Here is a 13,339-nt window from a genome sequence, read left to right on the forward strand (position 1 = left end):
GGCCTGGCAGCAGCAATGGGAGGCCCGTAATCTGCCAGCACCCTATGACAAAATGGAACCCACCAGCAGTGTGAGGAGACCTGAAAGTGGCACATGGCAGAGTGTGGCGATGGAGACAGCAGCAATGGGAGGCCGTACAGGGACCCATGACACACTCTGGACCTGGCAGCAGCATGAGGAGTCGGTACGGGGGCCCATAGCAGATTACGGGCCTGGCAGCAGCAATGGGAGGCCCGTAATCTGCCAGCACCCTATGACAAAATGGAACTCACCAGCAGTGTGAGGAGACCTGAAAAAGGCACATGGCAGAGTGTGGCGATGGAGACAGCAGCAATGGGAGGCCATAAAGGGACCCATGACACACTCTGGACCTGGCAGCAGCATGAGGAGGCGGTACAGGGGCCCATGACAGATTACGGGCCTAGCAGCAGCATGAGGAGTCGGTACGGGGGCCCATGGCAGATTACGGGCCTGGCAGCAGCAATGGGAGGCCCGTAATCTGCCAGCACCCTATGACAAAATGGAACCCACCAGCAGTGTGAGGAGACCTGAAAGTGGCACATGGCAGAGTGTGGCGATGGAGACAGCAGCAATGGGAGGCCGTACAGGGACCCATGACACACTCTGGACCTGGCAGCAGCATGAGGAGTCGGTACGGGGGCCCATGGCAGATTACGGGCCTGGCAGCAGCAATGGGAGGCCCGTAATCTGCCAGCACCCTATGACAAAATGGAACCCACCAGCAGTGTGAGGAGACCTGAAAGTGGCACATGGCAGAGTGTGGCGATGGAGACAGCAGCAATGGGAGGCCGTACAGGGACCCATGACACACTCTGGACCTGGCAGCAGCATGAGGAGGCGGTACAGGGGCCCATGACAGATTACGGGCCTGGCAGCAGCATGAGGAGTCGGTACGGGGGCCCATGGCAGATTACGGGCCTGGCAGCAGCAATGGGAGGCCCGTAATCTGCCAGCACCCTATGACAAAATGGAACCCACCAGCAGTGTGAGGAGACCTGAAAGTGGCACATGGCAGAGTGTGGCGATGGAGACAGCAGCAATGGGAGGCCGTACAGGGACCCATGACACACTCTGGACCTGGCAGCAGCATGAGGAGTCGGTACGGGGGCCCATGGCAGATTACGGGCCTGGCAGCAGCAATGGGAGGCCCGTAATCTGCCAGCACCCTATGACAAAATGGAACCCACCAGCAGTGTGAGGAGACCTGAAAGTGGCACATGGCAGAGTGTGGCGATGGAGACAGCAGCAATGGGAGGCCGTACAGGGACCCATGACACACTCTGGACCTGGCAGCAGCATGAGGTGTTGGTACGGGGGCCCATGGCAGATTACGGACCTGGCAGCAGCAATGGGAGGCCCGTAATCTGCCAGCACCCTATGACAAAATGGAACTCACCAGCAGTGTGAGGAGACCTGAAAGTGGCACATGGCAGAGTGTGGCGATGGAGACAGCAGCAATGGGAGGCCGTACAGGGACCCATGACACACTCTGGACCTGGCAGCAGCATGAGGAGGCGGTACAGGGGCCCATGACAGATTACGGGCCTGGCAGCAGCATGAGGAGTCGGTACGGGGGCTCATGGCAGATTACGGGCCTGGCAGCAGCAATGGGAGGCCTGTAATCTGCCAGCAACCTATGACAAAATGGAACCCACCAGCAGTGTGAGGAGACCTGAAAGTGGCACATGGCAGAGTGTGGCGATGGAGACAGCAGCAATGGGAGGCCGTACAGGGACCCATGACACACTCTGGACCTGGCAGCAGCATGAGGAGGCGGTACGAGGGCCCATGGCAGATTACGGGCCTGGCAGCAGCAATGGGAGGCCCGTAATCTGCCAGCACCCTATGACAAAATGGAACCCACCAGCAGTGTGAGGAGACCTGAAAGTGGCACATGGCAGAGTGTGGCGATGGAGACAGCAGCAATGAGAGGCCGTACAGGGACCCATGACACACTCTGGACCTGGCAGCAGCATGAGGAGTCGGTACGGGGGCCCATGGCAGATTACGGGCCTGGCAGCAGCAATGGGAGGCCCGTAATCTGCCAGCACCCTATGACAAAATGGAACCCACCAGCAGTGTGAGGAGACCTGAAAGTGGCACATGGCAGAGTGTGGCGATGGAGACAGCAGCAATGGGAGGCCGTACAGGGACCCATGACACACTCTGGACCTGGCAGCAGCATGAGGAGGCGGTACAGGGGCCCATGACAGATTATGGGCCTGGCAGCAGCATGAGGAGTCGGTACGGGGGCCCATGGCAGATTACGGGCCTGGCAGATGACGACGAGGCTGCCAAGTGCGATCAGCCTCATCATCATCAATTAGGGTCTCCGCCTCACTACTAGCCCCCTCGGCTGCGTGTGGGTCAGGAGACAGACCTGTCTCTAGACCGGCTACCGAGCCACTCTCCTCGCCAGTACTTCTTTGCCTGGCTGCTGAAGAGGCGGATGTCTCCCCCCGTTCCTGACCGCCCTCTGTTAGCTCTTCCTCACTGTACAGTGGGGCTGAGCCCACAGCATGCGATACTTCACTTGGTGAGGGAACACCAAAAGACAGGGGCAGGTAGAGGACACGTGATTTCAGTGGGCTTGCTCCCGGGCCATGCCAACTAACGGTTGTGTCTGACGTACCCACCGACCGTTGGCTGTAGGTGTCAGAGGTGACCTGGGAAGAGGAAGACGACCGAGCCAACCAATCGATGACGGCAGGGTTGTCGGTGGAGACACGACCGCTGGATGACACCGGGAGCACTGGCCTCTGGCTGCGACTAGTGCTGCCTCGACCCCTTCCTCTGCTGCCACGTCTGCTCGCTCCTGAAACATTGCCTCCTCTGCCACTCCTCTGCGTGTTGTCTGACATACTCTTTAATTCAACGATTCTGTGTCCCTGAGTAACGATTCTGTGTCCCTGAGTAACAATTCTGTGTCCCTGAGTAGCAATTCTGTGTCCCTGAGTAACGATTCTGTGTCCCTGAGTAACGATTCTGTGTCCCTGAGTAACAATTCTGTGTCCCTGAGTAACAATTCTGTGTCCCTGAGTAACAATTCTGTGTCCCTCAGTAACGATTCTGTGTCCCTGAGTAACAATTCTGTGTCCCTGAGTAACAATTCTGTGTCCCTGAGTAACGATTCTGTGTCCCTGAGTAACGATTCTGTGTCACTCAGTAACGATTCTGTGTCCCTGAGTAACGATTCTGTGTCCCTGAGTAACGATTCTGTGTCCCTGAGTAACGATTCTGTGTCCCTGAGTAACGATTCTGTGTCCCTCAGTAACGATTCTGTGTCCCTGAGTAACGATTCTGTGTCCCTGAGTAACGATTCTGTGTCCCTGAGTAACGATTCTGTGTCCCTCAGTAACGATTCTGTGTCCCTGAGTAACGATTCTGTGTCCCTGAGTAACGATTCTGTGTCCCTGAGTAACGATTCTGTGTCCCTCAGTAACAATTCTGTGTCCCTGAGTAACAATTCTGTGTCCCTGAGTAACAATTCTGTGTCCCTCAGTAACGATTCTGTGTCCCTCAGTAACGATTCTGTGTCCCTGAGTAACGATTCTGTGTCCCTGAGTAACGATTCTGTGTCCCTGAGTAACGATTCTGTGTCCCTCAGTAACGATTCTGTGTCCCTGAGTAACAATTCTGTGTCCCTGAGTAACAATTCTGTGTCCGTGAGTAACGATTCTGTGTCCCTCAGTAACAATTCTGTGTCCCTGAGTAACAATTCTGTGTCCCTGAGTAACAATTCTGTGTCCCTGAGTAACAATTCTGTGTCTGTCCCTGAGTAACAATTCTGTGTCCCTGAGTAACAATTCTGTGTCCCTGAGTAACAATTCTGTGTCCCTGAGTAACAATTCTGTGTCCCTCAGTAACAATTCGGTGTCCCTGAGTAACAATTCGGTGTCCCTGAGTAACAATTCGGTGTCTGTCCCTGAGTAACAATTCTGTGTCTGTCCCTGAGTAACAATTCTGTGTCCCTGAGTAACAATTCTGTGTCCCTGAGTAACGATTCTGTGTCCCTCAGTAACGATTCTGTGTCCCTCAGTAACAATTCTGTGTCCCTGAGTAACAATTCTGTGTCCCTGAGTAACGATTCTGTGTCCCTGAGTAACAATTCTGTGTCCCTGAGTAACGATTCTGTGTCCCTGAGTAACGATTCTGTGTCCCTCAGTAACAATTCTGTGTCCCTGAGTAACAATTCTGTGTCCCTGAGTAACAATTCTGTGTCCCTCAGTAACAATTCTGTGTCCCTGAGTAACAATTCTGTGTCCCTGAGTAACAATTCTGTGTCCCTGAGTAACGATTTTGTGTCCCTCAGTAACAATTCTGTGTCCCTGAGTAACAATTCTGTGTCCCTGAGTAACAATTTTGTGTCCCTGAGTAACAATTCTGTGTCCCTGAGTAACGATTCTGTGTCCCTCAGTAACAATTCTGTGTCCCTGAGTAACAATTCTGTGTCCCTGAGTAACAATTCTGTGTCCCTGAGTAACAATTCTGTGTCTGTCCCTGAGTAACAATTCTGTGTCCCTGAGTAACAATTCTGTGTCCCTGAGTAACGATTCTGTGTCCCTGAGTAACAATTCTGTGTCCCTGAGTAACGATTCTGTGTCCCTCAGTAACAATTCTGTGTCCCTGAGTAACAATTCTGTGTCTGTCCCTGAGTAACGAATCTGTGTCCCTGAGTAACAATTCTGTGTCCCTGAGTAACAATTCTGTGTCCCTGAGTAACGATTCTGTGTCCCTAAGTAACGATTCTGTGTCCCTAAGTAACGATTCTGTGGCCCTAAAGTCTCTTTTGCCCTAACTCTGTCCCTAATACAGACAGGTCTGTCTCTCTTGAATGACCGGAGGCTAATGGAGAATTGTAAGATGGCCGCAATTTATAGCTCCACCATTACACAGTGCTGGTTGGCTGGCTGCTGATTGGCTAATGCGATCACATGTCATGAATGAATGCATTATAGGTCAGCGCGCCTTGTCTGCGCGCCTTCCCAGAGATCCCCGCTCCGTCGCCACACATGTCGAGGCCATTTTTGGGAAAATTCGATTCGTGCATCCGAAGTTTGCTAATTTTCGGATTCGGCGCAAATCGAATTTTTCCTGATCTTCGAAACGAATTCCACTTCGCCATGTTCGATTCGCTCATCTCTAACTATGAGCATTAAAGGTATCTTTTGGAAAATTGAAGTTATAAAAGGTGGTGGTATATATACAAATAAAATAAATTAAATAAGTATATAAAGAGGGCACTGTTTATATACTTATTTAATTTATTTATATTTTTTGTGTGTTTTTATTTTATTTTATTTATTTATTTATTTTTGGAGTGTACACTGATTTTTCACATTTATTCATTTATTTATGGTGTACACGGAGTGATTTCACTCCGTGTACACCAAATGTGTTGCTCACGATTTTAATCTTTTTTATTTTTGCATCTTTTTGTGTGAAGTTTATACTTATTGTTTGGTAAAGCATATACCAGTTGTTATTTTAGGTAATGCACTATGTAGTTTTCCATTTATTTGAGGTACACACTTTATCTGGATTTGTGTGGAGGTGCAAGTTGGACACGGAAGAGTAAAATACATATATTTTTGTGGACTTTAATATATATATTTTTGGTGGACTATATATATTTTTTTTGTGGATATTTTGTGGACTTTATTTAAATATAGATTGGCATAAAAAAAGGTTTTGTTCATTTTTCACTCTCAGGGGTGAAAGTGTGACTTTTTGGGGGATTTTTTTTGTTTTACACAGTTTGAAGTGGATTATAATTATTATTGTGGCTATCAAAATTAGATATATAATAGAGGGAATGCATCCTTGAATGACAGCATAGCTAAGCCCAAGCTTTCTGGTTCTAGTTGCCACTGCTCTAGGACTTCAACAGTTTATGAAATTCCTCATCTGTAGGTGACAAACAACTCATACTCAATTGATGCTTTGACTCACTGTTGGATTTTAGACACATATAATACTTCTTCTAGTGTCTTGAGGCGATTATGAATGAAAGAGCCATTGAAATAAAAAATGAAGTGTGATTTTATTCTATCACACAATGGTGTCAAATAACAATGTAAAGGGTATTATGAACAGTTCCATGTAGATAAAACTACTGTAGAAATAACAAACAAAAGTTCAGAGATAAAGAAAGAGTCACCATTATTAGGTATTGAAGTACGGCCATGTGCTGTGTTGTCCTGTCCTTCAAGCTCTACTTGTCCTTCTCATGTCTCCTTGGGAAGAAGCAGCAAGTAGACGGAAGTGACGTTAATGATGATCTCTTGTCTTGCAGCACCTGTTCCAGCATCTCAGAAAGTTCTCATGAAAAGCCATGTGTGTGTGTGTTATGTATGAAAGAGTGTCGTGTTAGCGTGTAAGTGTGAGCGAGTTCCTCCTTGTCCGTTGTCTCATGGTCTTTTATGAGGCAAATGTACGTCATAGTTAGTGATCTTAATACCTTCTATGGAAATTATTACTGCTTAGCAAAGCCATTTCATATAAGGAAGGGATGCTATACATATGATGTTTGATGGACAGGAACATATGAATGCTGATGAACCCTCAGCTATATATTTAAAGAATAATATAACTTAAGAACATATCAATGTATAATCACTAAACTATGTATGTATCAATGTTAGAAACGTATACTAAATGCACACAAATACTATTAAAATACATAATGTAATAGTAAGTCACTTCTAATAACCTTGACATAACTACCAGATACTTTATGCCTAAATATAGTATACTCAACCTTCAACTGATTTAGCTAGTTCAGCTTAACTTATTCATATCTTTTTCAGTCTCAGTTTAACTTATTCATATCTTTTTCAGTCTCAGTTTAATTGAAGAATACTAATACTACCATTTGTCAAAAGACCATTTACACATATTAATATTAATTATGACTAATCATAAAAACCAAATATTTTGCAAGCTTGCCATCAATATAAGTGCCGAATCATAATTTAGATTTATTACACTCACCTGTGCTGGAACTTTGCTGCTTGATCTGGAACGCTTGTTTGTCTGTTATTATTCTGACTTGCAATGTTTTCAATATACTGGAAAGTGAGAATAACTTTTACATTCACGCAGTATGATTGTTACATCAACGTTAGAGATATTCCTTAAAAAGAAGTCTTTTTTTATCTAGTGGTAAATGATTTGCAGTTGTATGGTAACATTTAGAGATTATGGTAGCAGAAATTCATATATTAAAAAATGAGCAACTAAAGTGCTTTTACCAGAAAGGTAAGTAATCAGCTTAGTAAGTTCAAGGTTGCCTTCAATTTCCCTTGGGAACAGTAACAATGTTATATAGCAATTTCTCAATCCACAATCAGCAATATAAGAGAATTTAAGCCAGATCATACCTTGTATGAATATATCAGTGCATACTAGTAATGTCCTTGTAAACATATTTGTACAGTCCACCTCACAGCACATTTAATCTTCTAGAATTTTTCCAACAGCAAGTCTAGGTCTTAGATTCCAGAATGTATTTATATATTTGAACTCCACATACTGATGCATGTTTAAATATAATATATGATAGTGAACTTTTCAGGTGTACAAAAATTTGTAGGAATGTCAGTTCATGATATATTATACAGGCTTAGTGGATATGCTTTTATATACTTTTTCCTATATATAAAAGTTCATACTATACAACAGTTAATATACTACTGAATTACATTTTGCTATACCTACAGAAACAGCTAAGCTGATTTTTTGTTTAGCAATATGTCAGAATTGTTATGACTGACTTGGAGTTCTGAGAGGATTTCCCCGCCAATGAGCTACTGCATGGCACTTTATTCCCAGAGTAATTCTCCCATCTAACTAGGCTAGAATGTGTTGAGAGTTTTTTGTGTGTTTGTTGAAGATGTGTCCTTTTAATGTTTTGGGGAGCTGCAACAAGTAACCAGGAACCTTAATTAGCCCCTCCCACAACCACACACCTCTGTAGCAACAGATCACTGTTATCAGCAAGTAATGTAACACTATCATATTGCCTAGTTATCTAGGGAGAGGCAAGCTGCTACAGCTCCAAAATGTCTGTAGGTGCTCCAAGCATATCAAAGTGATGTAAGAGATATTGCTAGAATATATTTGTTTTATTTATTACAGGAACTTATATAGAGCCGTCAATATATATATATAGAGAGAGAGACAGAGAGTGAAGGAAATAAGTATTTGATCCCCTGCTGATTTTGAATATTTGCCCACTCACAAAGAAATGATCAGTCTAAAAATCGAACAGTAGGTGTATTGTAACACAGAGACAGAATAGTAACAAAAAATTCTAAAGAAATGCATGTCTAACAAATTATGCACTGATTTGCATGTTCATGAGGGAAATAAGTATTTGATCCCCTATCATTCAGCAGGATTTCTGGCTACCGGGTGTCTTTCATACAGGCAACAAGCTGAGATTAGAATCAGTCTCTTAAAGGGAGTGCTGCTAATCTCATTTTGTTACCTGTATAAAAGACACCTGTCCACAGGAGCAATCAAACAATCAGATTCCAAACTGTCCACCATGGCAAAGACCAACGAGCTGTCCAAGGATGTTAGGGACAAGATTGTAGACCTACGCAAGGCTGGATTGGGCTACCAAACTATCACCAAGCAGCTTGGTGAGAAGGTGACAACAATTGGTGCAATCATTCGCAAATGGAAGAAACACAAAACAACTGTCAGTCTCCCTAGGTCTGGTGCACTATGCAAGATCTCACCTCATGGAGTGTCAATGATCATGAGAACAGTGAGGAATCATCCCAGAACTACACGTGAGGATCTTGTCAATGATCTCCAGCCAGCTGGGACCACAGTCACCAATAAAACAATTGGTAACACACTACGCTGACAAGGATTGAAATCCTGCAGTGCCCGCAAGATCCCTCTGCTCAAGAAAGCACATGTCCAGGCCCGTTTGAAGTTTGCTACTGAACATCTGAATGATGCAGAAGAGGACTAGTTGAAAGTGTTGTGGTCAGATGAGACCAAAATCGAGCTCTTTGGCATCAACTCAACTCGCCATGTTTGGAGGAGGAGGAATTCTGCCTATGACCCCAAGAACACCATCCCAACTGTCAAACATGGTGCTGGAAACATTCTGCTTTGGGTGTGTTTTTCTGCTACGGGGACAGGAGAACTGCACCGCATCAAAGGGATGATGGACGGGGCAATGCACCGTCAAATCTTGGGTGAGAATTGTCTTCCCTCAGCCAGGGCATTGGGTCATGGATGGATGTTCCAGCATGACAATGACCCAAAACACACGGCTAAGGCAACAAAGGAGTGGCTCAAGAAGAAACACATTAAGGTCCTGGAGTGGCCTAGCCAGTCTCCAGACCTTAATCCAATTGAAAATCTGTGCAGGGAGCTGACAGTTCGAGTTGCCAAATGTCAGCAACCAAACCTTAATGACTTGGAGAGGATCTGCCAAGAGGAGTGGGCCAAAATCCCTCCTGTGATGTGTGCAAACCTGGTGGCCAACTACAGGAAACATCTGACCTCTGTGATAGCCAACAAGGAGTTTGCCACCAAGTACTAAGTTATATTTTGTGAAGGGGATCAAATACTTATTTCCCTCATGAACATGCAGATCAGTGCATAATCTGTTAGACATTCATCTCTTTTGAATTTTGTGTTGTTACTCTGTCTCTCAGTGTTACAATATACCTACTATTCGATTTTTAGACTGATCATTTCTTTGTGAGTGGGCAACCATTCAAAATCAGCAGGGGATCAAATACTTATTTCTTTCACTGTGTATATATATATATATATATATATATATATATATATATATATATATTGTACACTAACATCAGTCCCTAACCCTCAAGGAGCATACAGTTAAAGGTCCCTAACTCACATTCATACACATACTAAGGCCAATTTAGAAAGGATCCAATTAACCAACCATGACTTTGGAGTGTTGGAGGAAATCAGAATATCCAGAGGAAACCCACACAGGCACAGGGAGAACATACAAACTCCAGGCAGGTGGTGCTGTGGTTGTGACATAAAGCAACAACCCTAGCGCTGCTAGGCAGAAGTCCTAACCATTTAGCCACTGTGCCATGTAACTGCAATATGCTATTTGATTGCAACCAAAATGCATTCATTTTATAAGGGTAATATCCTGCACAACCAGGGTCGACAGCAATTCACATAGTAATGATTAACAGTTTATTCAGAGTATTCATATATCCTACAATAAGGACTGCTGCTTTTTGATTTTCTTGTGGACCAATAATTTTTATTGGTTGACAGGGACATAGATGAAAGAATACCTTTTGCGTCTCCCTGAAAATTCCATGCCTTCCAAATCTCTGAAACCAAGAATATACCTTACCATCTTTGGTATCTTGCCATCCCATGATGAAAATGAGCCGTAAAAGGTGGAGAAGGTTCTTAAAGAGGATGCTAAAGACTTTGATTTACTTAGTATTTGGGTATTTTGTTTGCCTCCTTCTCTGTGTCTAACAGATGTACTGGCTTTCAGAGAATAAGAAATTATATTTCCAGAATTGTGGAATTAACAGCAATAAGAAGAGCTTCCAGGGCTCACAAGAGCATTTTATTACTCACAAAAGTACATTATCTGATTTTCACAAGTAATGCTCAAATCTGTTGCATCAGTTGCAGAAAATGGGCACAATGTGGATGTCTTTATGCATTCAGTCTCCTGCTCAGTCAGTGCTTTGTTTTTCAAACTAAAATGTAAGCTTTAGAAGTTCCGATTGGTGGTTTAATAAATAAAACCGTGCACAATTGCACTTGTTTCCCTGCTCTTTAGCAGATGTGCAGGGGTGCCTTTAATTGATAATGGCACCCACAAGCATTGGAAAACGCCATGCAGTGATGGTGGCTGTGTTTTTAAAAAAAGGACTGGCATTTGTTTCCCTCAGGTACCTTAGCCTTTTCAAATTAACGGGCTGTTGTACCCACACAAACATGGCATGCAGGACCCATAAAAATGTGATTAGCTCTGTTTTGAAAAAAATTCAGAATGCACCCATAACAAAGATTCTCAGGGCACTATGGGTTTCCAAAAAAACAACATAGCTGGGCCTTTTTTTTCCCCCAGACACACTTGGGAAGAAAGGGTGTTCTTTGTGTAGGACTACCTCAGAGACACATCTCACAGATGAGACAGCAACCAAAAAGGCAACTTTGCAGGATAGTCATCTAAGGGATGTCCATTTTGGGTTCAAATGGTGGTTTTTGCAGGGGAAAGAGAACCAAGTTGAGGTCCCAGGAAGCACAGAGTGCTGTAAGTGCTATTAGTCATGTCATCAAAGCTAGTGAGTAGTAGGATAGAAGAGGGCCCTGAGACAGTAGGTCTTGCCTGTTGTGGAGAGATCAGATGTAATTTCCTAGTAGTCTGAGTATGTCTGTATCTGCTTTTTTTCTGGGCCAGTTCAGTGCAATGAGAATCAATGGCTTCTCTATTATATGGAGGGAAGGCAAAGATTTGCATGAACTGAGACCATGTAATTATCAGGGCACCTAATGCACAATCACTTATTTTTGACATAACAGGTGGAAGATGGTTGGGTGAAGGACCCATATCCCTTGATCCAGGTGGGGGTGGCTGAGGTAATCGACCTTCCAGTTGTCTACTTCTGGGATGTGGACCACAGAGATCACTGAACAGTGAGTCTTCATCCATGAGAGGTTCTGGCTTTCTTCAAAGCTGCAAGATTCCTCTTTCCTCTTTGGTGACTGATGTAGTACTAGTTTCACTTTAGATTATGTATGATTACCACTTATAAGTGTATATTCACTTTGTATTGTTATTTAATTTAGGTAGCGCTGCATCATTTTATTTTGGTTGTTTTTGCTGCCGTAAGGTATATGATTAGATGGTAGCAGCTTCCTCCGATTAGGGTTTTTTTTTCACTATCGATTATCACTATTGAGTTAGGAGCGCAGGAGGTTCACATCATTACTTACAAAGTATGAACCAGAATACAGGGAAAGCGTGTCTGAAAAGAAAACACAGCAACCTAGATGCAGACCATCGTGTAGCAAAGTCTATGTGGCGAAATGTAGGGAGGAAGCACCTGAGTACTATATAAGGGCTACAGGCAAAAGCCACGGTAAAGTGTGCAACCAGTGGTGTGATGTAACACGTGGTCATCCACCTGAGTGACTGAGCTGGAGCACCAAGTCTGAAAAGCTTACACTATAAAATGAATACATTTCAAATATAGTCCTGGTTTTTACAGTAATGGTCAGAGATACAGGGTGACCCTTATCTTGCCTTGTCTATGTCGCTGGCCCCTATGTAGGGTACAGGCTTTGCCCATCACATTGGCATACCCCAAAAAGGGATCTTCAGGCTCTGGGTTCCATAGGGATTGACCATGGCCCTGAACCTCTATAGCACTCTGCAGCTGACTATGTAGTGCATAGAGTGCCAAGCTGAGCGTCCATGCAAAATTACAGGCTGCCCCCACAGCATGTGGTCCAGGTATCACACTAGCAAAAAAGATGAAAACTCACAGAGTGGGAAATGGTTATAGGGAAGGCTCCCAGGGGAGTCCTCAAAATCTTTGCCAGTGTCCACTCACCTAAAGGTACAAGCCTATAACCTAGGATGTATGAATAATAGGCCTGTATTTTGTACTGTATGATTAAGACAAAATATTGTATACTTGACAATAGCAAATAAAATGCAGGTTGCAGGCATCTGAAGGCACTCGGACATGAAGGATCACAGACCAATATGTTATATTTATAGATCATCACATAAACACACATTATTGTATGTTCTGAGTTTCCATGTTTATGTCAACACAGGCAGATGTGTGTTCAGATATATCCATTGCCAGCTTGTATTTGGGGAAGCAAATAATTAAAAATCCAACACAGCCAGATTCTAATTTCCCCCAAATTAGTTGCTCCAGTCCTGTCTTTGTATATCTTAACACCTTCCCACCCGGCCAATAGCAGATTGACGGCCGGGCAGGGCGCTCCTGCTTCTGAGTGGACGTCATATGACGTCCTGTCAGAAGGTGCCACTCACGCAGCTACATGGCCGTGCAGCGACATGATCCATCATTGGCTGTGTCCACGGGACACAGCCGGTGACAGATCACTACACCGGCCCGCTACCAGTGTCATGTGACCGCTGTGACCAATCACAGCAGAACACATGGCGATTGTGTACAATGAATGGCTTCTTTTCATGCCATCCATTGTATACAATTGTGTTGTTAGCTGTGATTGGTCAGAGAGGCCAATCACAGCCCATCTGTATCATGTGATGAGCTTTGCCCAGCTCACAACA

At 44.4% G+C, this 13,339-nt stretch overlaps 1 protein-coding gene across 1 annotated transcript in view; it reads right to left on the reverse strand.

Annotated features, from left to right (window-relative positions):
- The window catches only part of LOC149462699 (uncharacterized), a 197,262-nt gene extending 186,841 nt beyond the window's left edge, over positions 1–10,421 (reverse strand). Inside the window, exons 1-2 of the mRNA XM_089676552.1 lie at positions 10,397–10,421; positions 7,015–7,108 (exon numbers count right to left, since the gene is read on the reverse strand). Coding sequence (XP_089532678.1) covers positions 7,015–7,108; positions 10,397–10,421 — 119 coding nt within the window. The remainder of the gene's footprint in view (positions 1–7,014; positions 7,109–10,396) is intronic.
- Between the last annotated feature and the right edge of the window lie 2,918 nt (positions 10,422–13,339).

The sequence above is a fragment of the Staurois parvus genome, unplaced genomic scaffold (assembly GCF_062004578.1).
Source record: "Staurois parvus isolate SC_StPar_1 unplaced genomic scaffold, SC_StPar_1.0 ptg000171l, whole genome shotgun sequence".
Taxonomy (NCBI): Eukaryota; Metazoa; Chordata; class Amphibia; order Anura; family Ranidae; genus Staurois; species Staurois parvus.